The following is a 27,352-nucleotide window of genomic DNA, read 5'->3' as shown; positions in this document are numbered from 1 at the left end:
GGTCTTCTGGGCACCGCCTCACTCGGGGCCCGCAGACGGCGCCGGGACGAGCAGGTCCCTCCCACCCCCACCTAACCCTGTCGCCCCCCAGGAGCCACGAGCGGGACCTACCTGAGTGCCTGGGGCTCGCTGGGGTGACGCGGTGTCAGGCCGAGGTGCTGAGGGCGGTGGGCAACGCTGCCTGAGGGCGGGTGAGAAGTGAACGAGCTGCTTCCCCATCCCTGCCACAGGTGGAGCCCTGCCCCCGCCCCGGGAGGGTGCGGACCCCACCCTCTTCCCCATCTTCTCACCCACGTGCGCCGTCCTTGACCGCGCAGTCTCATGCCCGGACCGGCCGGGGCTGACCTTCAGCTGCCACCCACACCCACACTGCCCACGGACTCCGTTGGGGGCCACCCTTGGTATGCGGCAGGCGCTCAATAAATGTCTGGACACCTGCTTTAAGCCTTGGCTCCTGTTACTCTGACAACCGCTCCGGGGACAAGAGGAGGGCGTGGGGCTGCGGGCGACCCCTGGCGCCAGGACAGCCGTGTCACCTCCACCCAGACCACAGGAGTTTTACACAGCTCGACTTCTGCCCGTTGACAGCTTCTGGGCTAATAAAAAGCTTCTTTTGAAGATGTAAATGGTTCCTGGTGCACTTTAGTCACACCAGGGAGCAGACATGAAAAGACCGTTCTTCCTCAATACCTGAACCCCTCTGCATCTAAATTTTGGAGAGTTTCAACAGAAGAAAGCCAGGGAAAGAAGGGTAGGCAGCACTTAGGTTAGGCTCCCTCTGTGTCCTTTCATGGTACCCCTTTCATAACCAAAGAACCTGGACCAGAGAGGGCGAGTGCCTTTCCCAAGGCTGCACAGCACGAAGTGGGCAATGGGGGTCTCATCTCTTTGTCTTGGGCCGTGCGGACTGTGAGGACACTGCCCACTGCAGGTGACCCTCAGGAAGCCCCAGAGAACAGCTGAGAACCAGGCGGACAAACCATCTGGGCAGCTACGTTCACCGTGTTTGTTGTTTTCTGTACTTTACGAGGGTCTGGCGTCTGGGGGCCTTGCTGACTCCCAGAGGTGGCGCCGGTCTGCCTGTGAGCGAGCGCAGCTGCCAATCCGGAGCCGGCGCTGAGCCCCCCCCATCCGCTGCCCCACTCAGCCCTCATCAGCCCGGCTGGACCTCAGACAAGCGGGGCGGCCCCCACACCTGCGACCACAGAGACGGCTCAAGCCAGCCAACCTCAAGCCTGCCAGCCTCTCCCGCGGCCCTGCCATTCCTCCCTTGAAAACCGTGGCCCAGGCTCTGGCCCAGGCCTCCGCCTCACCCCTCCTGGCGGCCGTGCCGCCTGCTTCCAGGGACCGTGAGTCCACCTTCCTCCTGCACGGCGGTGGCTCCTGATCTGTTGGCCTCACACACCCGACGGGTCCCAGGTACAGTCCTCTGTTCAGTGGCTACACGCTCGGCCCCACGACGGCAGGCAGCAGCACTTTCTCACGTGCGCTTTATAGGACTTCATGCGGACAACGGCTGTCAACACAGCCGAGGCTACCGAGGCCTCAGGAAGTCAACAACTCATGGGTCGTGTGGGCAGCGCTCTGGTGCCAGGCCCTCAGTAGACCCGAGAACCATGGGCCACGGCAGGTCTCGGTCCTGAGGGCAGTGACCCCGGGCGCTGCAGGAGGCCCGGGCAGCACCGAGGAGCCGCCCCCTGGGCCGGTGCTACTGAAAGCCAATGACCGGACAAGGCCCCACAGCCAACAGGACACATCCAAGTCAGGGCCGAGCTTCTGTTCAGGAAAGCGGCGTGATTCAGTGCATTTGGAAAGATTTCCATTGAAAAATTTAAATGGAAAACATGGTGACATTTAGAGAGGATAAGTTTCCAGGTCGAGAATGTGGGGACGCTCATGTCCCTGTGCTGCCAGGTGGACAGGCTGCATCCTGTGGACGAGACCTGGGCACTGACGGGTGGGCGGCCTGAGACGTGGGAGCGGGTCAGCCTCGTGCACAAGCTCGTGGGACAGAGCGGCAGGGGGCAAGGCTGAGGTGCCCGCGGCTCGTCAACTCACCCAGGCAGCGCTTGCTGAGAAGGGCCTCCAGCTGGATGGAGCTGACATCCGCGAAGCTCCTTCCCAAGACCGAGCATGAGACGGGACCATTTTAGGACATCGTCTAAGACAGACAACAGCGCCTGAGCCCGGACGCCCGCTGCCGCCTGCCTGGGAAGGGGGCTTCCTTGCCTGGGCCGTGAGCGGGCCCCTGTGCACCTGCGCCTTTGCGTTGGGGGTGAGAGCAGGAGGAAAGAGCATGGCCGGGGGTGACCCTGCAGGACCTGGGAGCGTACAGCTTTGCTGCGTGCAAAGCAGAGACTGAGTACAGAGAGGCTGCCCTGCCTGAGAGACGCCTGGGCGCCAGCTCGCGCAGACCCGCAGAGCAGCCACGGTCACCCTGGAAGAGAAGCGCGAGGTCAGAGGACTCACACTAGACGAATTCGAAAAGTCCTCCAAAGCCACAGTGAGCAAAGGGCAGAGACCGTCCTCAGAGCAAAGGGGAAAAGCGACTCGTCACACACGAGGACACGGCTGAGGGCGGCAACCCCTCACCAGAAACAAAGGAGGGGCCAGAGGCAGCAGGACGACTCGGCAGAGTGCTAAGAACAGTCATCTGAGAATTCTCTTCCCAGTGGGATTACCCTCAAAACGAACACATCATCATTCAAAGGTGACAAAAACTGGGAGAATTCACAGCTGGCCAAACTGCCCCACAGTAACACGGTGCTTGGGTCTGAAAGGAACACCCACCGACAAGCACTTGGTCCCACAGGAAGGACGTGGGCCCAGAAACCTGACGAGCGCGAGGGGCGCGTGTGCGTCTGCCTCCTCTCCTGATCTTTGGGGCACGTGAGCTTCTGTAAGGGTCGTCATCACAGGCCTATCGCTGGGGTTCTATGTAACCTAAGTGGCTACACGTAATCAAAGCATCACAGAGCAGCGGGTAAGCGGACCGCATGGGCAAAGCTGCCGCATGTGACCAGAATCCAGCTGGGTGGCCGGTAAGGCGCAAGCCTGCCCCCGAGGCAAGACAACGAGACAGCGCAAACATCAACGGAAGGTCGAGTCTCCCAGTCCGCTCTGGCTGCCACGCCACCAGCGCAGGCTGGGGCTTCAGCAGACGCCTATTTCTCACAGTCCCCGAGGCTGGAGTCCAAGATCAAGGCGCCGGCAGACCTGACTCCTGGTGATCCAGTGGATCCCGCTTCCCGCCTGCAGACGGTGCCCTCCTGCTGTGTCCACAGGTGACCTCTTCCCGCGCGTGCCGGCTCTCATGAGGACACGAATCCTATCGGATTAGGGCCCACCCTCAGGATGGCGCTGACCTCCTAGAGACCCCCGACTCCGAATGCACTCACAGCTCTGAGGGAACACGGGGCACTAAAAATAGTTAATGCCAAAAAAGGCAGTTAAGGAAATATAGACAAACAAAAAATCCCAAAAACACATGGCAAAGAGGCAGACATCAATCCAAACCTATTAGTAACCATGCTGACTCAATGGACTGGACACTCCAGTCAGAGGCAGAGATTACAAGCAGCATCCCATCACACACTGTCCACAAGAGGCACACTGTCCACAAGACAATACACACACTGTCCACAAGACAAGACACACACTGTCCACAAGAGGCACACTGTCCACAAGAGGCACACTGTCCGCAAGAGGCACACTGTCCACAAGAGGCACACTGTCCACAAGACGCACACTGTCCACAAGATACACACTGTCCACAAGACAAGACACACACTGTCCACAAGAGGCACACTGTCCACAAGAGGCACACTGTCCACAAGACACACACTGTCCACAAGACAAGACACACACTGTCCACAAGAGGCACACTGTCCACAAGACGCACACTGTCCACAAGACAAGACACACACTGTCCCCAAGACAAGACACACACTGTCCACAAGAGGCACACTGTCCGCAAGAGACACACTGTCCACAAGAGGCACACTGTCCACAAGACGCACACTGTCCACAAGACGCATACTGTCCACAAGAGGCACACTGTCCACAAGACGCACACTGTCCACAAGACAAGACACATACTGTCCACAAGACAAAACACACACTGTCCACAAGAGGCACACTGTCCACAAGAGGCACACTGTCCACAAGACAAGACACACATTGTCCACAAGAGGCACACTGTCCACAAGACGCACACTGTCCACAAGACGCACACTGTCCACAAGAGGCACACTGTCCACAAGACACACACTGTCCACAAGACAAGACACACTGTCCACAAGAGGCACACTGTCCACAAGACAAGACACACACTGTCCACAAGACAAGACACACACTGTCCACAAGAGGCACACTGTCCGCAAGAGGCACACTGTCCACAAGAGGCACACTGTCCACAATAGGCACACTGTCCACAAGACACATACTGTCCACAAGAGGCACACCGTCCACAAGAGGCACACCGTCCACAAGAGGCACGCCGTCCACAAGACACATACTGTCCACAAGAGGCACACCGTCCACAAGAGGCACACCGTCCACAAGACAAGACACACACTGTCCACAAGACAAGACACACACTGTCCACAAGAGGCACACTGTCCGCAAGAGGCACACTGTCCACAAGAGGCACACTGTCCACAAGACGCACACTGTCCACAAGACAAGACACACACTGTCCACAAGAGGCACACTGTCCACAAGACGCACACTGTCCACAAGACAAGACACACACTGTCCACAAGACAAGACACACTGTCCACAAGAGGCACACTGTCCGCAAGAGGCACACTGTCCACAAGACGCACACTGTCCACAAGACGCACACTGTCCACAAGACAAGACACACACTGTCCACAAGAGGCACACTGTCCACAAGACGCACACTGTCCACAAGACAAGACACACACTGTCCGCAAGACAAGACACACACTGTCCACAAGAGGCACACTGTCCACAAGAGGCACACTGTCCGCAAGAGGCACACTGTCCACAAGAGGCACACTGTCCACAAGACGCACACTGTCCACAAGAGGCACACTGTCCACAAGACAAGACACACTGTCCACAAGACAAGACACACACTGTCCACAAGAGACACACCGTCCACAAGAGGCACACCGTCCGCAAGAGGCACACCGTCCACAAGAGGCACACTGTCCACAAGAGGCACACTGTCCACAAGAGGCACACTGTCCACAAGACACACACTGTCCACAAGACAAGACACACTGTCCACAAGAGGCACACTGTCCACAAGAGGCACACTGTCCGCAAGACAAGACACACTGTCCACAAGAGGCACACTGTCCACAAGACAAGAGGCACACTGTCCACAAGAGGCACACTGTCCACAAGAGGCACACTGTCCACAAGACGCACACTGTCCACAAGACACACACTGTCCGCAAGATGCACACTGTCCACAAGACGCACACTGTCCACAAGACAAGACACACACTGTCCACAAGAGGCACACTGTCCACAAGACACACACTGTCCACAAGACAAGACACACACTGTCCACAAGAGGCACACTGTCCACAAGAGGCACACTGTCCACAAGACAAGACACACACTGTCCACAAGAGGCACACTGTCCGCAAGAGGCACACTGTCCGCAAGAGGCACACTGTCCGCAAGAGGCACACTGTCCACAAGACACACACTCTCCACAAGACGCACATTGTCCACAAGACACACACTGTACACAAGACACACACTGTCCACAAGAGGCACACTGTCCACAAGACGCACACTGTCCACAAGACACACACTGTCCACAAGAGGCACACTGTCCACAAGAGGCACACTGTCCACAAGACAAGACACACACTGTCCACAAGAGGCACACCCTCCACAAGACGCACACTGCCCACAAGACGCACACTGTCCACAAGACGCACACTGTCCACAAAACAAGACACACACTGTCCACAAGACACACACTGTCCACAAGACAAGACACACACTGTCCACAAGACACACACTGTCCACAAGAGGCACACTGTCCACAAGAGGCACACTGTCCACAAGACAAGACACACTGTCCACAAGAGGCACACTGTCCGCAAGACGCACACTGTCCACAAGAGGCACACTGTCCGCAAGACGCACACTGTCCACAAGACACACACTGTCCACAAGACGCACACTGTCCACAAGACACACACTGTCCACAAGACAAGACACACACTGTCCACAAGAGGCACACTGTCCACAAGAGGCACACTGTCCACAAGACAAGACACACACTGTCCACAAGACAAGACACACTGTCCACAAGAGGCACACTGTCCACAAGAGGCACACTGTCCACAAGACGCACACTGTCCAAGACAAGACACACACTGTCCACAAGAGGCACACTGTCCACAAGACGCACACTGTCCACAAGACAAGACACACACTGTCCACAAGAGGCACACTGTCCACAAGACAAGACACACACTGTCCACAAGAGGCACACTGTCCACAAGACACACACTGTCCACAAGCGGCACACTGTCCACAAGAGGCACACTGTCCACAAGACACACACTGTCCACAAGAGGCACACTGTCCACAAGAGGCACACTGTCCACAAGACAAGACACACACTGTCCACAAGAGGCACACTGTCCACAAGACGCACACTGTCCACAAGACAAGACACACACTGTCCACAAGACAAGACACACACTGTCCACAAGAGGCACACTGTCCGCAAGACGCACACTGTCCACAAGAGGCACACTCTGGCTTCAAAGACACAATCAGGCGAAAGCGAGGAACGAAAAGACGCCCCACGTAAACTGTACCCAATGTGAAGTTAAAGAAAATTCCACTATCAAGATAACTCACTACTCGGGTACCAGCTTATGGATAACGCCTAAGACCCATACACTGAAAACGACGATTCCTCAGGTCAATCGGGGTCCGGTAAGCAGAGAGGCAGACACGTCAGGTCTATGGACTGGAAGACGCAGGAGTGTTGAGAGAGCAACTCCCCCCAAACCGATGAGCTCCTACAAACCCCAGCAGGCTTTTTTGGTAGAATGTGACAAGTGGACCTTAAGATTCACATGGAAATGCAAAGCCCTTAGAAGAGCCAAGATTACTTTGGTAAATTAAGAACAAAGTGTCTGATCTCAAAACTTAACCGTAAAGCACAAGTAATCGTAACAATGTGGCATCTATGAAAGGAAGGATGGAGTATACTCGTTGACAGAACAGGAAGTCCAGAAGGAAACCTTGACAGTTATGATCTATCAGCTACGTGCAATTTTGGACTGTTGGTTGTTAGTATACAGAATTACAACGGAGTTCTGCGTATGGATCTCGCACCCTGTAGCCTCCCCAAGCTCATTTATAATGCTTGACAGTATTCTTACAGACCCCTTGGGATCTTCTACAGTAAGACCAGCTGTCTACACAGTAGTTACACCTCCTCCTTTCCAACCTATGCGCCTTAATTTCTGCTCCGCTAGCGCCTCCAGGACAAGGCAAGTACACGTGACGGCTGTGGGCATCCTTGCCCTGTTCCTGGTCTCCAGGGAAAAGGTTCCACCTCTAGGGTCTTGGCCACTCTGTGGAAGTGCCCTTCTAGTGCGTGTCTCCTAAGAGTTTCTACCACGAATGGTTGCAGAGTTTTGTCAAATTCTTTTTCTGTTGTAAAGATCTTGTTTCTTAGGTATTTCATTCTACTAATATAGTTAACTGATCTTCAGATGTCAATAACCTTGAATTCCTGAGATAAACCGCGCTTGGTGATGGTATATAAGTCCTTTTATATGTTGCTAGATTTGATGGCCTCGTATTTTAAAGAATTCTGCACCCATATTCACGAAGATTATGGCTCAGTTTTCTCCTCATGTTATCTTTGGCTGTGTTATGAAGACACCACTGACATAAAATGAATGGGGAAGTTTGGTCCTCTCCTACTTTCTGAAAGAGTTTATGTAGGGCTGGTATTAGTTCTTCTTTAAATGTTTCAAAGAATTCACCCATGAAGCCAGTGAGAATTAGGCTTTTCTTTGTGCAAAGATTTTAAAATTACTAATTCAACTTCTTTACTTGATAGAGGTCTACCCAGACTTATTATTTCCTCTTGAGGTAGTTTTGATATTTTCTAGGAATGTGTCCATTGCATGTAAGTCATCTACTTCGTTGGCGGAGTTGTTCATAATATTCCTTATAATCCTTTTATTATCTGTAGGATAATACTTATACTAGTAATTTGTGTTCTCTTTTTCTCTTGGTCAGTCTAGGCAAGAGTTTGCTAATTTTTTCGAAGGATAAACTTTAGGTTCCATTGGTTTTCTCTATTGTTTTTGTTTCCTGTTTTGTAGATTTCTACTCTGTTCTCTTGTAGCTTCTTAAGGTGGAAGCTTAGATTACTGCCTTTAGATCTCCTTCCTAATATAAGCATTTAAAGTTATACATTTCCCTCTAAGCCCCGCTTTACCTGCATCCTATAAATTTGGTACACTGTATTTTCTTCCACTCAGTTCAAGCTAGTTTCTGATATTACTGTTGACGTTTTTTCTTTGGTCCATAAGCTAGTTATAATTGCATTGTTTAATTTCCAAATATTTGTTTTATTCTCAGAATTTTTTTTCCTGTTGATTTCCAATTTAATTCCATTGTGGCCCCAAAATACACTCCGTATGAACATCCCTAAGTATCAGGACCTGTTTTATGTGCCACTGTGTGACCTTTTCTGGAGAATGTCCCATTTGCACTTGGGAAGACTGTGCACTCTGCTGTTGCTGGTGGCATCGCGTTTGCCAGACAGGCAGTCTCTTGTCTTCTTTCTGATCACTTGTCTAGTTGTCCACCAACTATTGATAGTGGGCTACTGCAGCGCTCAAATCACGTGTTGAATTCTTTCTCTTTTTAACTCTGGCCTCGTGCATTTGGGGACTTTCTTCTGTGGCGTGTTTGCACTAACGGTTACGTCTTCCTGATAAATGACCTTTACTCATCATGCAATGCCCGTCTCTAGAGACGTTTCCCATCTTATGACCGTGTGTGTGACGTGAGGACAGCTGCTCCGGCTCTGCACTGGCTGCTGGCTTGATCCACCCTGTACGTTATCTCGTCTCAGCCTATAGGCGCCTCTGGCTCCGAGATGTGTCCCTCGCAGACAGCGCGCAGCAGTCTGACGTCTCTGCGCCTGCTGCACACTCATACCCGATGCTGTCCGTGGCTGACATCAGCGTGTCCACTTTGCTCTTTGTTCCCTACACGTCTCGTGTCTTTTTCGTTCCTGCTTCCCTCACAGCTTTCCGTCTCTGAAGGGAGAGCACTGAGCTCCCCAGACCAGATGGTTGGCTCTTCTCTCCATGGGCAGCTTTTGTCCGCGTACCTGCTCTGCTGTCAGGTGTATACACATTGGTAACTGTTGTTTTCCTGACACCCCGTTACCACGGGGTGTTCCTTCTGCTCCTGGTCTCCAGAACAGTCCTCGTCCCGGTCTGTTTCTCTGGTGCTCACGCCGCGCCCCAGCCCTCATCTGGCTGCCACACGCACGGTGTCCTTCCACTTGGAACGTGTCTGTGCTGCTGTGGCTCAAGCACGTCTCTCGTGGGGAGCGTGCGGGGCATCTCTTCCCTGGTGTGGCCAGTTGCTCACGGGTACTGGGTGGCTGACGTGCACCTGCACCTGCCATTCTATTTACTGGCTGCACCTCACTCTCTTTTCTGTTAGTCTGCCCGTGTCGCCTTCTAAATGCTTTTCAATGTAATTATTTCAGTTCCTCTTTTAAACTGCATTTTTGTTTTTTAAAAAACTGAAGTATAGTTCATTTACAAGGCTGTGCTAGAAAAGCATAGTACAGCTATGTGATTCGGTTATACACACATATATATTCTTCTTCAGATGCTTTTCCATTTTAGGTTGTTACAGGATGTTGATAGAATGGATAAACAAGGTCCTACTGTACAGCACAGGGAACTACATTCAGTATCCGCCAGACGCCCGTCTCCTGAGGGAAGGATGCTCCCAGCGCCGGGCTCTGCCCCACAGGCCGGCCTGCAGACGCTGACCTGAAACCCACACCCGCACGGCAGCATGATGGTGGGGGCACAAGGCGGGGACGCTGGGCCGGGCACGAGGGCGGAGAGGACGTTGATGCCCACAGGACACCCCAGGGCCCAGGGGAAACGCCACCTCCAAAACCAAGGGAACGCTGATGGGCGGACACTCCAGCTGCACAGGAGGATGGAGGCGGGAAGCATGAGGAAAGGGCCCTGGAGTCACAGATGGCCTGGGATCCCAGGGGAGGGCAGGGAAGGGGGACAGGAAGACACAGGCCTGACCTGTGAGCTGAGGCTGGGAGCACAGCGTCCACGAAGGGGAGAGGAGGGGAGGGGAAGGGAGGAAGGGGCAGGTACAGCAGCGATTCCAAAGTGCAGAAGCAAATCAAGCCCCAACCGGGTGCTCAGGTGCAAGGGCGGCAGCAAGAGGCCCTAGACAGCCGCGGCTCAAAAAACGTACACCTCAGAGGCAACTATCAGAATCTCAACTTCAGCACGAAAAAAAGTGAATCTAAGGACGGAGATGCAAGAAGCAATGGCAAGAAGGAAAACAGAGGGGCTGACGATTAAGAATGGATAAGCATCTATTTCAAATGTAAATATTTCCATGACGACACACACCGAGGAAACTTCCAGGGCCTTGGCCCGAGTTTGGTGAGGGAGGGACTTGGGGTGGAGATGGGCGTGCGCCAGAGCCTAGTGCTTTGGGCAGGCGGGCAGGCTCACGCTGACCCCCGGGGAAGGCCCGGGTGCTCCCCCAGCAGCCACCCCAGCAAGCACCAGTAAGCACGGCAGGCCCTAGGATTCCTGTTCAAAGCCCAGGAGACGGGCCACGAGGGCCCGCCTCCCCTGTGCCGGGTCAGGTGGGGCCCTGGATGGACCCAGGAGGGGCCCGCTCTGGGGGAAACGTGCCTCCACATGGACCCACACCCACTGGGTAAGTCCTTCAGCACGTGTGGACTGGGGTAAGGTGGCGGGTCTCCACTTACCCATGCGTCCATCCCGAGGTGGACTGAGCAGGGAGATCCTTGTCAGGCCGGTGGCAACCTCACGCTAGGTTGTAAGAAGAAAACAATTGGTAACGTTCCAGACCTGCCACTCTGGAGGAGAGAATCTCCTCATCTGCTAAGAACACAGCCCCTCAGTCTCATCTGCCTGAGAAACAAACGCCTGTCTGACCGCGTTCTGTGCGGGAACGTGGCCGAGTAGGCAGGGCCCACGGCGGTGAGTGGACGAAGGACCCACCGAGTGCTTTTAAGAGTCTCAGAAGAGGAAAAGTAACCCAACTTCTTGGCTGACATTAGGAATTGCAAAGTCCTGAGTAAATCACTTGGGGAGCGTCCTGTCACCTTGAAATCCAGATGCTGACGGGCGTGGCTAGGGCTGGCGGGCAGTGCCCGGCGCCAGGCCTGCTCCACGCCACGCGCGCGGCAGCGTCCGCCAGGCGGCGCCCCACCCCACCCCACCCGCTCTGCCCCTCGCTGTAACTGCGCGGTGGGACCTGGGGCGGGGCACACAGCCACTGCCAGGATCTGCCCCCCTCACTGTAACTGCGCGGTGGGGCCTGGGGCGGGGCACACAGCCGCTGCCAGGAGCCCAGGCTTGGCGCTGCTTCTGTGCCCGTCTCTTCATCTCCACAGCCCGTCCTGGCCTTTCCTGGGGCCCTAGACTCGGCCACCGCCCCACCTGCGCCCCTGCTGCGACCTCGGGCCCACCTTCCCAGCTCCCGCGCCCACGACGGTCCTTTGTTCCTGTCAAGCAGCCTCCCCGCCAGCTCAGCGGCGGCCTCGTTTCAGGGCACTCTCTGCAAACATCCCCACCCCGGCCCTGCCTCCGGCTCACGCCTGCTGGCAAGACTCTGACCTTGGAGGGACTGGCCCCCACCCTCGAACGTCGCACTGCCTGGTAGGTTGCTGCCCACCCACCGGAGCAGCCTCCCCTCCCTCTGGCCTCCCTCCCCGGCCCACCCACTCCAGGCCCGTGCCCAAGGCGAAGGCCTCTCCAGGGTCTGCGAGAACGGCAGGGCTGGCTTGGGGACGCTCACTGCTCAGGGTGCCCTCATCCCATTGCTGCAGTGGCTTTAACGTGGCTCGCAGTGAGCAGGGCCTGACCTCACAGCCCTTCCTGCCGCTGCTGTCTCTCGGCTGTGTTCAGAGCCTCCCTCCAGCTCGGCCACCCTCCCCGGCCCCTCTGCGGCTGCCTGTGCACCGGCCTCTGCCCCTCCTCCCACCTCCGGCACGTCCTACATGTCAGGCCACGAGTGTCCAGCACAGGCCAACTCTGAAAAGTTATCGAAGAGAGGAGACGAAATCGCTCCTGTCGGGTTAGCACCTATCTGGGGGAGGCTCCAGTAACAGGCGAAACAGAAAGAGTTTAAAGATGCAGAGTGTCCAGGATGGTGGCTGTGACGCAGGTGAGCGCCGGCCGCGGCCCAGGCCGGGGAAGGGCACAGGCGCGGCACCTCCAGGAAGCGGAGGTGCCGAGACAGGCCCCCACAGACCCCGCTTCTTCGAGCGCGCCGGGGAGCTGCTGTCGAGGATCTGGGTTGTTGGCAGCCGTACTCAGCTGCCCTCAGGATTTCAACGGTCACCCGGGCTCGGTGCGAGCACATCTCTGCGTGGACGGCCAGGTGGTGAGGCCGGTGTGGCAGAGTGGGACCACACCTGACCAGGGCCGCCAAGGCCAGGGATGGCCCCGACCTTGGGCTGCATTCTCCACCGGCCCATCAGCCACGAAGTCCCCATAATGCAACCGGGCTGGCTTGTGGGACGTGACTGACACGCTGCGTCACGGCCTCCTCCACACACCTCACTCCGCGGGGAGCTCCTGCCACCAGAGGACGGGTGTTCTGGAGAGGCCCAGGCCCCGTGCCAGGAAGGTGTGGTGGGGCCGTGCGCGTGTGCGGCCCCTCAGGGTTCCACGGGGCCACGTCCTCACTGGAGGCCACATCCTGGAGGGGACGACCGGGAGGCCCCTGCCTGCTGCCCGCAGCGCCGCCTCCCCACGGTTCACGGGCTCAGGCACGCCCTCACTGTACACGTGGGTCACCCCCTCCGGGGAACCAGCACCTGCCGAGCTAGCCCTCGAGCATCCACGGTCCAAGTCCCCACGCGGAACCTCACCGGCGGGTCCCCCTCTGCTCGCAGGCGCGGCCGAGGGCAGGTGGCAGGCTCTGCCTCTCCCTCCCTCCTAGGACCCACGTCCAGTGCAGGGGGGTGGGAGGGGGGCAGGATCCCACTCTCCTCCTCCAGGATCTCCCTCACCAAGGCCATCAGACTCCTTCCAGGGTCACCTCAGGGAGCGTGGGCACTGCCCTCTGTTCCACGGCCACAGGGTGGGCCCAGCCATGCCATCTGCGGGACCTCCTGGGGGGTCTTGGGGTTTCCAGGAGACACCTCACTGCCCCGCTCGGGGTCTCAGGGCAGCCCCACCAGAGAGGGGTGCGCACACCCACCCCAGGGCTGATGGGGGTGTCCAGGAGGTGGGCCACTGGGTGGACAAGCTTTCCCTGAAAACGCGCGTCCCGTTCTGACGGCCACAGCCTGTGACTGATGGCTTTCCTGGAACGTGGCCGTGCCTGTTTGCTCCCTACCGCAAGGAGTGAGTGCTGAGATGGGGACATGGGCCCACAAGGGTCGACCCAAGCCCGCGTAGATGTTGGTCTAGAACCTCACTTTGGAATCTCAAATCAGTTTGTGGCGTTCTGGTCCCAAGGCACAATTTCCAACGTGCCGCCCAGGAACACATCATCGCTGAGCCGTCAGCCTTAATCTCTGGAACGTTTAACCTCCAGAATGGGGCCACGTGTGGGCCGAGGCTCGAGGCCCAGCTCCTGGGGCAAAGGCGAGCTGGCAGGGACCTGTGAGCTCCAGGTTGGGGGACTGCCTCATGAGCGGCTGAGGCCTGGGGCAGGGCGGAGGTGTACCCACGCCCCCTTCTGGTGCTGGGAGATGGCTGACGAGGGGTAGTGGGTGGGAAGCGTCTCCCCACCGGAGCCCGGAGCGGCTCTGCTGCCCACCCGCCCAGAGCACCGCTTCTCGCCAACCAGCCCACATGCTGGCATCCACCTCACAGGTCGTGTGTACTCGGTGACCACAGCAGCACGAGGCCTCCAGGCAGGAGTGAGTTCAGACGCCAGCGGGGGGAGGAGGGCAACCCACCCCGCCCCAGCCCCGAAAGCCCAGGGGCCCCACAGCCGCCCCCCAGCCTCCCTCCCAGGTCCCTCCTGGGAGCCGCCTGGAGACTGGCCGCCCAGAGTCTGCGGAGCTGGCGTGCTCGAAGGTCATCAGCGACGAGAAAACCATCCACGCAGAGCATGTGGGAACCAGGCACGCGGAGAGCAGGTGCACTCACCTTTCTCCTCGGGGAGGGTGTGAGGTCAACTTCCATGGACTCCACCCTGTTACAGACAGTGAAACACGGTCACGGGCCTGGTTACGACCAAGTAACAAAAACACACGAGGCCCCGCGGGCGGCTCTCCCTCCGGCAGCTGCTGAGCACCAGGGGAGCCCGGGGATCACAGCCCCGCCGTGGCCAGCGAGACCTGCAGACCACCGCGCACCCACCCGAGGACACGGAAGCCCCCGCTGTCTGCCCTCCCGCCGCCTCCCCCCGAAGGCCCCCGCGTGGCCACCTCCTGGCTGGCTGCCCCCCTCCGGCCACTGTCACTGGGCCCCTCCGCTTCCTGCTGGGCTTCCCGGAAGCAGGAGTACTACTTCCGTCCACCCTGCTGCCGGGCCCACACGTTTCACGCAGGTAGGGCTCGACCCACGGCAGTTCCCTAATTAATCAGCCCAGAGGCTGGTGTGGGACGTGGCCGGGCGTCCCCGCAGGAGCACAAGGCGGCGGGAAGAGGGCGTGCTCCCTACTTTCTGAACGAGCTTGGGGTGGGGGCGGCCTGGCTGATGGGGCCTCGGGCGCCCTCATCCCACTGCTGCCCGTGGGCTCGACTCCAACCTCCCAAGAGAAACACCCCCCCTCTCGTCCTGTTTCCTCCACGTCCCTCTGTCCCAGTGTCAGAGGAGGGTCCTGGGGACGACACCCAGCTGCCCAACCCCGGGTCACGTGACCACCCCCACCGATCCCTGCGGCCACATACCCCTGCGTCTGAAACACTGCCCGCTGACGTTCGGGGGTTGGGGGCTGGGGGTGCACACCTTGCAGAGGCTGATGAGTCAGGCGGCAGGAAGAGCGGCCCGTTGGGCTTTGTCGAAGGAGCTGTGGCGAGAAACCTGGTGCTGGAGCCTATCGGGTCCACTCCGTACCGCGTCACAACCCTCCCCTTCCGGGCGTCACTTTACTTACTTGAAACTGGAGTTTTTATTGTGCTGAAAGCCGTTTGTTGTGACAATCTCACACTAAATAGATGGAGAAAAGGCATTAATTGAGCCATAAACGTTTACTTCCAGGTAATTCCTTCCAACCTGAAGGTAAAGAAAACAGAAGCAGCCTCTGTTCTCCATGGCGCTGCCCCCTGGCCCCTCCACAGCCTCAGTGACTGCACACGCCTAGCTGCATCCCACAGGAATGGAGGGAGCTCCTTCTGACTCACCAGAGCCCAAGACAGTGCTGAGAACACAGCAGGCGCTGAATAAAGGCCTGCTGAGCGGCCCATCGACCGGCAGGGGGACTGGCCGTGCTGGGGCCCAGCTCCCTGAAGGGCACTCACTCCCGCTTCCAAGTGACTCAGTGGAACAAACTGGGTGCCACGCTGGGTGTGTGGGGAGGGCGAGTGTCCAAGGCCCCGCCGAGACAGGCCCTGTGACAGGGTCAGCAGTGGTGACACCATGCCGTGCTTGGCGGGGCAGACCCAGGCAGGCGCGTCGGGGGCACAGGCTCCCCCCAGAGGGAGACGCAGGCCAGTGGTGCATGCAGAGCCGTCAGCGGGTGGGCCTGGCACAGAACCACCGCGCCAGGAACGCTCCACCTGGAGCCCGAGGGAAACGGGCAGATTGGGACCCTGAAGACACCAGGTGGGAAGCAAAGCGCTGTGAGGCAGAGCGAGAATACAGCACCAGAAATGGCCAGGGATGGGCTGGAAGGGTGAGAGCAGCCGGACAGACGCGGGGAGAAGGCGTGCGCGGTGGGGCGGAGAGGGCGCCGCAGGTACCGGGGTCTGAAGGAGCAGGCCACCAGGTGCAGACACCAGGTGGGGACAGAGCCACAGAGGGAGAATGGGAAAGGTAAGGGCTGGAAATTTTCCAGAATTAAGGAAAGACATGATTCCACAGAAAGAAAGCGAACTGCACACCAAGGAGGACAGATCCCAGGGACTGGCCCGGGGGCCTCTTGTCCCCGTGTCAGGGTCAGGCCTCGCCCGCCACAGGAGGTGTCGGCCGCGCTGTTTCCCGCAGTCCTTCAGGGAAGGGAGGGCCTCCTCTGCCGCGGCGCTGGCCCGCAGCTCGCCGACCCCAAACACGCCTTCACGGGCGGCACCGGCAGCTCATGTCCCATCACGAAGGCGGGTGGGTGGAGGCCTCTTCACCCCAGACGAGGCTGAGTCCACACTGGCAGGCGCCCAGCTCCGACTCTGGCTGGTGGCCCCAGGCGCCCACGCTGCCCGGTGCAGCGAGGAGGCAGGAGTCCACGCACTGGGGCGGGGGGGTCACTGCTGGCAGACAGCAATCCCGCAGCTTAACCTGTGGCCCCCAAGCTGGGGCTTCTGAACGTCCATTGCGTTCACACCAGGTCTCATGAAACCGAGAACGTGGCTGATCACGGGTGGTGCCGTACTGACCCCCGGGGGCCAGTGGGCCCAGGGCTGCCACAGGGCCCGGACCAGGGCACGGGTGTGCTGCACACGCTCTCCGGGGAACTGCAGACGGGGTTAACTCTCCTCCAGGCCCCCTCCCGTCACCCCAGGAACCACTGGGGGGCCCCCCAAGGGGAACCACTCATGTTTTTTAAAATTCTTCTTTATTGTCTCCCTTTCCTCCCCTCCAGTTTCCTGCACTTTTGCTTTGACAGAAGTTTCTAGCCAACGGAAGTGCTCTTTCCTCTGCACCCCTGGTTACGACAGGGCTGAGACAGACGAGCAGTCACGACAGGCCCACCGCCACCCTCGCGCCCCGGGCCTCACCTCTGCGGCTGCCCCATCCTCAGCGCTGACTTCCTGAGGGACTCTTCCAGCTGAGAAATCTAAACACAATTGAACGACTTCCAGTTACCACACGCACTACACCAAGCGACAGTTTAGATGGAACACGTGGATCCTCAACTTCTTAAACCACAAAGCAGAACGTGACTTATGTGGCAGTGGCCCTCACACTATTTATGAGTGAACGTGCACCAAGTCCAGGTCACCAGGTGTGTAGGGAAAAGCGCTGGGTGACGCGACCGCTGTTCTCCTCGCCGCCAGCCAACTGGAGTTACCTTTTCTCCGTAGAAGGCTAACAGTCTCCTCCTGTGCTTTTCTTGAAATTCTAAAACCTGCAAAGACAACACGTTGTCAGCGGCTGATGCGCGCGTGGCGGCGGCCGCAGAGGCCGCTGGGGGCTTCCTGCAGCCGCCAGCTCTTCCCAGGACGTGGCCCCACTGCAGCCTGGCAGCCAGAGCAGATGCCGGCAGAGCCCAGGCTGAGGACGGTCACGGCCAGGCGCACTCCACCCAGAGGCAGCGAGGGCCGCGGGTCCCACATGAGGACCGCGTGGGCAAGGGGGCTGCTGTGCCTCCCTTCCGCGTGGCTTCAGTGGCCCTTGGGGCCCAGGCCATGGGATGCGACACATTTCACAAGGGCCGATCACCATGTGCTGTCCCTCAGGCAACAGCAACTGGATCACAGATGGCCTCCTGACCAGACAGACCAACCAGGAACCCCCTGACCTGCCACCCCGACTGGGCCTGCGCCGGGCAAGAACGCCACCAGGCAGACAGGCAGGGCCGTGCCATTCCAGGAGCCCAGCGACCTTGACTGGATATCTGGGGCCAGCAGCACCTGCAACCAGCAGCGTCCCTGGTCCTCCATTTATACGAGCCCCAACCTCCTTGTCTGTGGTGCCCAGAGCCTGGACCGGCCCCTGAGAGTGCCCGTGTACATTAGAAGACGGCGACTGTGATTTCCTCAAGGGAAGAGGCTATTTTCACCACTAGAGTTTCAGACGACGACACCCACTCTCTCAAAACACCACACTGAATTGCTTAAAGCTAATTCTTGTCGCTGTCCGCGCACAGCTGACACACAGCAGAACCGGGTGCGGGGCAAGCTGGGATTTGAAGTCCACATTGTATAAACGCGTCACCCACTTCACTCCCCCCAGGAATCTGCCAACGTGAGTGCAAACATCCAGGGACGGTGGCCTTTTCCCTGGGGCTCACTGGTCTGGTCCAAACTGAGGGAAAGGAGGCTGGCCCAGCCCACCTCCAGAGGGTAGGGCTGTGGTTAGGAGGGACAAACCCTCTTCAGAGTCTCCTGACCTCCTGGCTCCTACATCCTGAGGGATTCAGAGCCCTTGGGGCAGGGGACATGCTCCACAGTGCTCCAGTGAGCCCCCCCACTCCATGAGACCAGGGGCGCGTGTCTCCACCCAGGGGAGGGGCGACGGGCACAGGCTCTGCCCAGAGCGTCAGCCTGTGGAAGGGTGCCCCAAGGGGACCCCAAGGCCGCCGCTGCACAAAGTCCTCATGATTTGCGAGGTCCTGTCCCAGAAAGGCTCGGGACCGCACCAACGGCTCTCAAGTCCTGCTGCCCCCGGGCCTCAGCAGGCAGACTTCTGAGTCCTCACTCCGGGCGAGGTGAAGCCCCCGTCAGCCCGTGACCGGGTGCCTTTTCCTCACAGCGTGCAGGGCACTGAGGCAGGGCCGTGCACAGCTGGGAGGGGTTTTGTACAGACAGCTCTCAAGCCACCTTCCCCAATCACCTTCAGCAAGACACAGTGACAGTCACCTGTCTCCACAGCTCACTCCTCCGTGTGTCCTACGCCTGCAGCGAGAGACTAATGTCCCGCGCTGACCCCTGACCTCCTGTCTTGGTGCAGGGCCCAAACTGAGAAACAGGAAGCACCGCCTCTGGGAGCAGCCCCGGGCCGTTCTGGAGCGGCTGGCACACGGGACCCCGCCTCGCAGGCACTGGGGCTCAGCAAGGCCTGTGGACAGGCCAGTGGCTACCTCGACTCTGGCAGGCCATTTCTGAATGAAGACCCTGGTGAGGACAAGAGTGCAGGCCCTCTGTGGCTGACACAGACGCAACAGGACAGGTGAGGCCGCAGCAGGGGCGGGGCCACGGGCAAAGCTGGCCCTGGGAGAGGGGCCGGCCGGTGGGGTGCCTGAGCGGCAGGCAAGAGCAGCCCCACTGAGGGCGCAAGGCTCACGCGGGCTCGGGGGCAGCCCAGACCCTGTGGCCACACGCCATCTGCACTGGCTGGGGCGCCCGAGGCTGAGCGCTGCGGCCTCGGCAGGGGTCAGATGGTCCCAACAAAACAAAATGAAAAAGGGCTCGAGTCCTCATGCAGCTCTGGCCCCGGGGACCTGGCCGGAAAGAGGGGCCCACTGCAAAAGGGGCGATGCGGGCAGTCCCTGACCCCCGACCCCAGCACTCACCGCGTGCTGATGCTGAGCCTTGGGGCACCCCTGCATCCCCCTGGAGCAGTCCCGGGATGATGGGGGACAGCCATGGCCCCACCGGTGCTTCTGGCCACGTCGGAGCCAGAGAGCAGCCTCCCAGGGGAGGGGATGGTCTCTGCAAGCTGGCTGACCACGGCCTCCAGACATGCAGGCCAAAGGGCGAGAACGGTCAGGCCAGCGGCCCTGCCCCAGGGAAGGGCCTCGGCCTCAGGCAGCTCCCGGCCACTCCTCCACACGGCCTCCGAGGGCAGGTGGCAGGCAGCCAGCAGTGGGGGTTGCGCCTTTGACAGAAGGACAGCCGGGGGGACCACAGGCTGTCCAGTGACGTCCAGGGAGGAACGTGCAGAGGGCACGGATGGCGGCATTAGAGGCTGGGCACGGGGGCGGGGCGAGTGTGTGAAGCAGCAAAGGGGGCACGTGCACAGTGACGAGGAGGGTCGGGCAGGCACAGATGACACAGGGGCCACAGGGTGGGCGAGGGCTGCACAAGTGACCCCCGGGAGAGGACAGCGTCACAAAGCGGCCCACCGCCCGGAGTCCAGACAGCCCCAGCCCCACCTCCCAAACCCCAGATCTAAGGTCCGTCCCTCGCATCGTGAGGCTCAGTGGGGCGTCCTGACCAAGCGACCACTGTGTCCTGACACCCAGCAAAGGCACAGAGACCACGGGACAGAGAGCGCGGCTTCGCCACAGCGGGGGTGGGAGACACTCGCCGACCGTGTGCCCAGAGTGGACTGGTCTCCACAACACCAAGTCTCCAAGGGCTGAAGGCAAAGCCTAGGACTCACCTGGGAGGTCTCCCTTGCGTACTTCCTGCACAGGCCGTCTATGCCCATGAAGAGCGCCTGGATGTCGGAGTCCGTCTGAAAGAGAAAAGGCTGTTTCCTCTGCCACGGGCCAGGGCTCTACGTGCTTCAGGGCCCAGACTCAGCCACAAGGACGTCACGGCTGCGTCCAAGGGGCACCGAGTACTCCACGGCGCGGGTGAGGGACGGTGCCCCCTCCTCGAGGACCAAGGGCAGTGCTGAGGGGCTCCAGGCGGCTGGGGGGAGCCGCGTACAAAGGAAACAGTGAAATCAGAAGTGGGAAGAGCGATGGGCACGACTTCAAACTGCTCACAAGTATGTGTTATTTATTTTATTTTTTAAAATAAATTTATTATTTATGTTTGGCTGCGTTGGGTCTCCGTTGTTGTGCATGGGCTTTCTCTAATTGCGGAGCACAGCCTCGGTAGTTTTGGCACGTGGGCTCAGCAGCTGTGGCACGCAGGCTCTAGGCGTGGGGGCTTCGGTACCTGTGGCTCGCAGGCTCAGTAGTTGTGGCTCACGGGCTCTAGCACACAGGCTCGGTAGTTGTGGCGCACGGGCTCAGTAGTTGTGGTTCACAGGCTCAGTAGCTGTGGCACGTGGGCTCAGTAGTTGTGGCGCATGGGCTCAGGAGTTGTGGCTCGTGGGCTCTAGAGTGCAGGTTCGGTAGTTGTGGCACATGGGCTTAGTTGCTCCGCGGCATGTGGGATCTTCCCGGACCAGGGCTCGAACCCATGTTCCCTGCGTTGGCAGGAGGATTCTTAACCACTGAGCCACCAGGGAAGCCCCGTGTTGAGTTATTTAAAAAGCAAACATGAAAAAGTAGGGTTTACGAACTGGCACCTGCCCACGTACACTCCTCGTGCAGATACACCTGCCTCCCACCGCCACCCACCACCCGGCCACAGCAGCACGAGAGACACAGAAGGGCCGGGACAAGGACACACACAGGCCGATGAGACCAGGAGCCTGGGCCCCTCCCAGTCTGTACCAAGCGTACAGGCCCAGCCGCTCCCCATCTCCGCTGAAATGACAGGAACACTGCACTTAGGGAAAGCGAGATCCGAGCTAGAAACTAGGAAATGCACTCGAAGGGCCAGGGCCCCCAAGGAGCTTCTGGAGGACCCTGTGGAGGGGCGGCTGCAGGGGAAGCTGCTCCAGAATCCACTGCCGGCTCGGAGGAGGGCTGAGCAGGGCGCCAAGAGGGCAGGGCGCCCGCGGCAAGGGCTCCGTGTGCACGCGAGCCCCGCGCTTGACCTTTGCCCGAGACCCTGGACAGCACCCAATGTCTCGAGCCCCGTCTTCCAAGGGAAACAGGACAGAAGCCACACCTCCCCTGAGGGCCTGGGTGAGGCCTACACCCTAGGGGCAGGGGCCCCAGTGAGTGGAGACCAGACTGATGCCCACACAGAACCCGGTTCTACACAAAGACCTCCACGGGCCAGGAGGGAGGTGAGGGTGTCAGCACTGACCTGTCAGGGCCCAGGGCCTTCCTTTTTTTTTTTTTTTAAATTTATTTTTATTGGAGTATAGTTGCTTTACAATGTTGTGTTAGCTTCTACTGCGCAGCAAAATAAATCAGCCATATGTATACATATATCTCCACCTTCTAGGACACTGCAGTGCATTAGGTAGAGGTCCCTGTGCTGAACAGGGTGTTCCCACCAGTTGACTATTTTATATACAGTAACAATAGCATATGTGTGTCAATCCCAATCTCCCAATTCCTTCCACCCCACCCCTTTCCCCCTTGGTATCCACACGTTTGTTCCCTATGTCTGTGTCTCTATTTCTGCTTTACAAATAAGATCATTTATATCATTTTTCTAGATTCCACATATATGCATTAACATATGAAATTTGTTTTTCTCTTTTTGACTTACGTCACTCTGTACGACTGTCTCTAGGTCCATCCACATCTCTACAAATGACCCAATTTCATTCCTTTTTATGGCTGAGTAATATTCCATTGTATACATGTACCACATCTTCTTTATCCATTCCTCTGTCGATGGACATTTAGGTTGCTTCCATGTCCTGGCTATTGTAAATAGTGCTGCTATGAACACTGGGGTGCATGTGTCTTTTTAAAAAAAATTAATTTATTTATTTTTGGCTGCACTGGGTCTTTGTTGTTGCGTGAGGTCTTGTCTCCAGTTGCGGTGAGCAGGGGCTACTCTTTGCTGCTGTGTGCGGTCTTCTCATCGCGGTGGCTTCTCTTGTGTGGAGCACGGGCTCTAGGAGTGCGGGCTTCAGTAGTTGTAGCACGCGGGCTCAGCAGTTGTGGCCTCGCGGGTTCTAGAGCGCAGGCTCAGTAGTTGTGGCGCACAGGCTTAGTTACTCTGCAGCATGTGGGATTTTCCTGGACCAGGGCTCGAACCTGTTTCCCCTGCATTGGCAGGTGGATTCTTAACCACTGCGCCACCAGGGAAGCCACATATGTCTTTTTGAATGATGGTTGTCTCTGGGTATATGCCCAATAGTGGGATTACTGGGTCGCACGGTAGTTCTATTTGTAGTGTTTTAAGGAACCTCCATACTGTTCTCCATAGTGGCTGTATCAATTTACATTCCCACCAACAGTGTAGGAGGGTTCCCTTTTCTCCACACCCTCTCCAGCGTTTACTGTTTGTAGATTTTTTGATGACGGCCATTCTGACCAGTGTGAGGTGATACCTCACTGTAGTTAAGGCCCAGGGCCTTCCTAAGGGGAAATACGGATGGAGTCCCCGAATGGGACAGAAGGGAGAGGGAGTGATTGCACTCCACACGCACGGAGACCCCAACAGAAAGCCCTCGCTTTCCCACTTCTAGGAATTTACGCTCTAGAAATAGTCTTACAAGTATGCGGAACTATGGTAAAAAAAAAAAATGTTCACTGTAAGATTGTTTGAAATAGAAAAAAAACCAAAAAAACCCAAAGGTTTACCAATAGGAAAATACTGTCATACCGTGCAATCACTTGTAGAGAATGTGGGTGTGTACATTTGAGAAAATGTAGTGTCAACTGGGAAACACCCCATAAAAGGTAAATCACACTAACACGCAGAGAAGGATCCAGAGAAGGACCCACGCTCCTGGCTGTCATCAGCTTCGGGAAGTAGGGCCTGGGGGACTTGCACATTCTCTGTTATGATTCTCTGCTACGTTTGAGTTTTGTGTAATTTTATATTTGTAATCAGAAAAGCAATTTTTATAGATTAAACATCAGATCAAATACACATCTTAGACCTTAAATGTGAAGGAATCAATTCACCGACTTTCCCTCAGCCCTCTTAATTGGAAATGACCCCAGGAAAACCAAACTGCACCACCTTCCTGAGGAGCTGGTGTTGTACTGAAGAAACACAGGCACCCGACTTCTGTTCCCAGGAGCACCACACCTCCTAATGGGGCCAGGCTCTGGCTAAAGAGAAAGTTGTGCAAGGTATTCAGAACCACGCTATTGGACTTTATGCAGAAAGCTTGTAAGATCTCCTACTGCACGTAGCAAAACAAACGAAAGTTTTAGACACCGCAAATGACTAAAGATTGAACGTCACATTTAAAAAGAAACACTGTGGTTAACTTTCAGACACCACAGATTTCAACTTACACGTTTCGAAAGCAGAACTGCACGACATGGAACTTTACAGACCAAGCATTCATCCCCTTTACCTGTAATAGAAGCATATGTTATTCTATTAGAGTGAGCAGTGCTTTTAAATACGTATAAATGCACACCTTCTTGCAAAAGTACACAGAATTACAGCACTTGCAGTGGACATGCCTGTGGGCGTGCACATAGCCGGAAAGACTTACATAAGTAACAATCTTTCTTTTCTTGTTTTGCAAATATGCTCCAAAATGGTGGCCATAAGGATCAACAACACAAACTTAGATCAGTCCCAGATATTTCTTACAATCAGGTTCTATAGGAAAAACTTAACTTAAAATTTTAAACTCTACAAAATGGAAAGCTCCTCCCACCCACCTGGGGGCTACAGTGTTCTGCTCTGCCCCGAGGCCTCAGCCCTGCGGCAGCTGGGACAGCTCGCCTGGCGTCGGAGCATTTACTGAGCTCCTGAGACAGGCCAGGCAGTGCCGGGGCTGAGCACGGAGGTGTCACGTCCCCCGGGCCGCCCCCACCCCTCGCTCGGCCTCCTCCCTGTGGGGTGCCCGCCTCCACAGGCTCCTCCCCCACTGGCTGGCCCCGCACCCCCAGGGCTCCCCCCACTCCGTCCCCCTCGCTTCCAGCTCCTGGTTCGGCCCTGCCTGGTCCTCACAGCCTCTGATCTTGGCTTCTCCACTAGGCAGCTTGGAGGCCAGCCGTCGGTCCACATCCACCGCCACGGGTCCTTCCAGGCAGCACAGCAGCCCAAACCCGGGGCTGCCTCCCCGCCCCCCCAGTTCAACACGGCTGAGAAGCAGGATTCCAACACTGCGGAATCTGCAGCATTGCTGGGCACCCCTCTGCTTTTCTTGGTCATTTTCCCCCAGTTCCCTGCAGGGGGTACTCAAACAAAAAATCTACTGAGGAAAAGGCCCGTCATGCGCACCTCTCTCCGCCTGCACCACTCGGCCTCCTTCCTCTGTCTTAGGCCGACAGCCCCCCAGGCCAGGCCTAACCCTCCACCCTGTGCTCACCTCCTCTCCTTCCCACAGCCCTGAGGGCTCCCGTCCTGGCTCAGACGCCCTCGCACTAAGCTCCGCCCCTAGCCCTCCCTGGTACTTCCCAGCCCCGAGCCAGCCTGTCCCCACCATCCCCATAGCATCACGCAGGTCACCCAGCCACTAAGGCCAGGGCCACATGCGGATGTGCTGGCTGACTGTGCTGGGATGCCTGGTTTGACGTTTCTGCGTTCTCTTCTCCTCACAGCCTCCTCCTGTCTCCACCCACCTTCTTTAGGAAATGCTTTCCCCAGGTGAGAACAGGCTCCTCCATCCCCTGCCTTCAGCCCTCCCGTCACCGCAGCATCTCCACTCTCTTCTCTGCACTAACCTCTCCCTGCTGCGCTCCAGCTGCCCGGACTCCCAGACCCTCGCGTGTCCTCACAGCCCCTCGGTCTCTCCCTGCATGGCTCTCCTTGGAACCTCCGTGTCCAAAGGTAAGGTCCTGGGCCTCACCCCAAACCTGCTGTCTCCCCGCAGCGTCCTGGATGGCCACAGGAACCCCACCGCCAACCCCGGCGAGCTCCACACGCTGGAAACCGAGATGCCTTTCTGCACCCAGGTCTGCCCAACCTGCCCGCTGCTTCTGTCCAGCCCCGTGGGCGGCTGTCCTGCTCTGACACCTCTCCCCTGTGCAGGGTGCCGCTTCTTCCCCAAGTCCTGCCGCCCGCCAGGTTCCACTTCCCCCGGCCACGCAGACCGAGACTCAGCCAGCCCACCCCTGGGCACGCGACGGTGCTCACCCCCAGACCCCGCATGAACATGCCTGCAGCACCACCGGTGACAGCCAAAGCCTGGAAGAGCCCGAGGGTCAGCCGCGAGCTGGGAAATACACCAGGACACGGCGTCGGTCCCGAGCAGCAGGCAAGGGGCACCAGGGGCAAGTGTGCACCGAGGATCCCGCAGCGAGGGGCCCAGGCAGGGGCCACCCGGGGCGGGCGTGTGTGTGGGGAGCCTGCTGCCCGCTGGACCACCCGCTCACCGGCGTTAAACAGTCCAAGGCGATGGACACCAACGCGGGTCAGGACAGTGGTTTCCCTTGAGGAGGCCTGGGGTGTGTGTGTGTGAGACGTTCTGATTCTTAATCTGTGACCTGGTTTCACAGGTAGGTCACTTTATGAGAATTCACTGTGTTTCCATTTAGGCTTTTTTCCTGTATAAACTCTATACGTCAATAAAAACATTTCACAAGAAAAAAAGTACACGTCGATCACGTCACTGCCCGCTGCCCACGGGGTGGGGGGCCGGGGCCTCCCTCGCAGTCCTCTCCCGCCTCAGGCCTCCTCCTTCCTCCCACCCCCTCTGCCGGGGACACTTCTGCATCCCCCCCCCCCCCCCCCCCCCCGCTTCTGGCTGCGCTTGTCCTTATAGGGACCAGCCTGAGGTTGGACCCCACGTGGCAGGCGGGCCAATGCCGGAACTGAGACACTCGGCCGGGGTGCCGCCCGCCCTCCCTGTGGCCCCTACAGGCCCTGCCCCCCCCAGCCCGCAGGCAAGCACCCAAGAGTCGCCAACGGGAGCCTCTCGGCCTGTGCCCCGCCACCCCCGCACGCCCCGCCCTCCCCCAAGGCCCCCTGCTCCGAAGGTCCTCTCCCCACCCTCCAGGCCCGCTGAGGGCCCCTCCCCCGGAAGCCCCTCCGCCCCCCCCACCAGCCCAGGGGTCCAGGTGTGGGCCTGGCCCGAGGGCCCTCAAAGCCCTGACCCCACCCTGACCTTTGCGCAAGCAGACATCGCAGTACACGTGGCCGCAGTTAGTCAGGCTGAAGCACGCCGTCCCCTGGGGTGGCTGGAAACAGCGATTACAGAACACCCAGCCGGCCATGCTTCGCAGCGATTTCCGCTGCCGCCAATGCTGCTGCCCAACCGAAGCCCTCCTGAGACCCACGCGAGACCTGGACGCGGGATCTGGGCGTGGCCCGAGGGCTGCAATTCCACGCCTGCGCACCGCCAAAACTCATGTGTTGGAAGGTACCAACCCGGGAAGAGAGGGAGGTTAGAATTAGACTTTCCTCTCTGAGGGTTGTTTTGGCTGGACGTCGGGGAGGAGGAACATACAGGCGAGGACCTGGCCTCGCTCTTTCCAACGCTGCAACCTCCAGCGATTCTCCTGAGGGCAGCGCGTTATAGTCCAGGACCTATGTGGGCCCCCAGGCGGCGCCGAGGTGGGTGCGCCGGGACGCCGGCGCAGGCGCAGAGCTGTGGGAGGCCGCTGCACCTCACAGACCGACAGCGGGCCGCCAGAGTCAGGTGAGAGCCACGCCTGAGGGCTGGGTGGAAGTAATCACATGGAGGCGGGATGT

The 27,352-nt window shown here is 58.2% G+C and overlaps 1 protein-coding gene across 1 annotated transcript; it reads right to left on the bottom strand.

The window, feature by feature from the left end:
• Window positions 1-1,545: 1,545 nt before the first annotated feature.
• On the bottom strand, window positions 1,546-26,874 carry RNF212 (ring finger protein 212; the record flags this gene model as incomplete). The annotated part of the gene is made up of 14 exons (XM_082654046.1): window positions 1,546-1,661; window positions 2,059-2,117; window positions 2,334-2,437; window positions 10,047-10,099; window positions 11,027-11,090; window positions 14,391-14,436; window positions 15,195-15,255; window positions 16,523-16,628; window positions 16,771-16,852; window positions 17,117-17,175; window positions 17,410-17,466; window positions 20,385-20,459; window positions 23,998-24,053; window positions 26,760-26,874. 14 exons carry the CDS (start codon window positions 26,872-26,874, stop codon window positions 1,546-1,548), a joined length of 1,053 nt encoding a protein of 350 aa, XP_082510172.1.
• Window positions 26,875-27,352: the final 478 nt, after the last annotated feature.

This window comes from Grampus griseus, assembly GCF_964374135.1.
Source record: "Grampus griseus genome assembly, chromosome: 4".
NCBI lineage: Eukaryota > Metazoa > Chordata > Mammalia > Artiodactyla > Delphinidae > Grampus > Grampus griseus.
The sequence above is the reverse complement of the archived record's forward strand: the minus strand, read 5'-3'. Positions and strand labels throughout refer to the sequence as shown.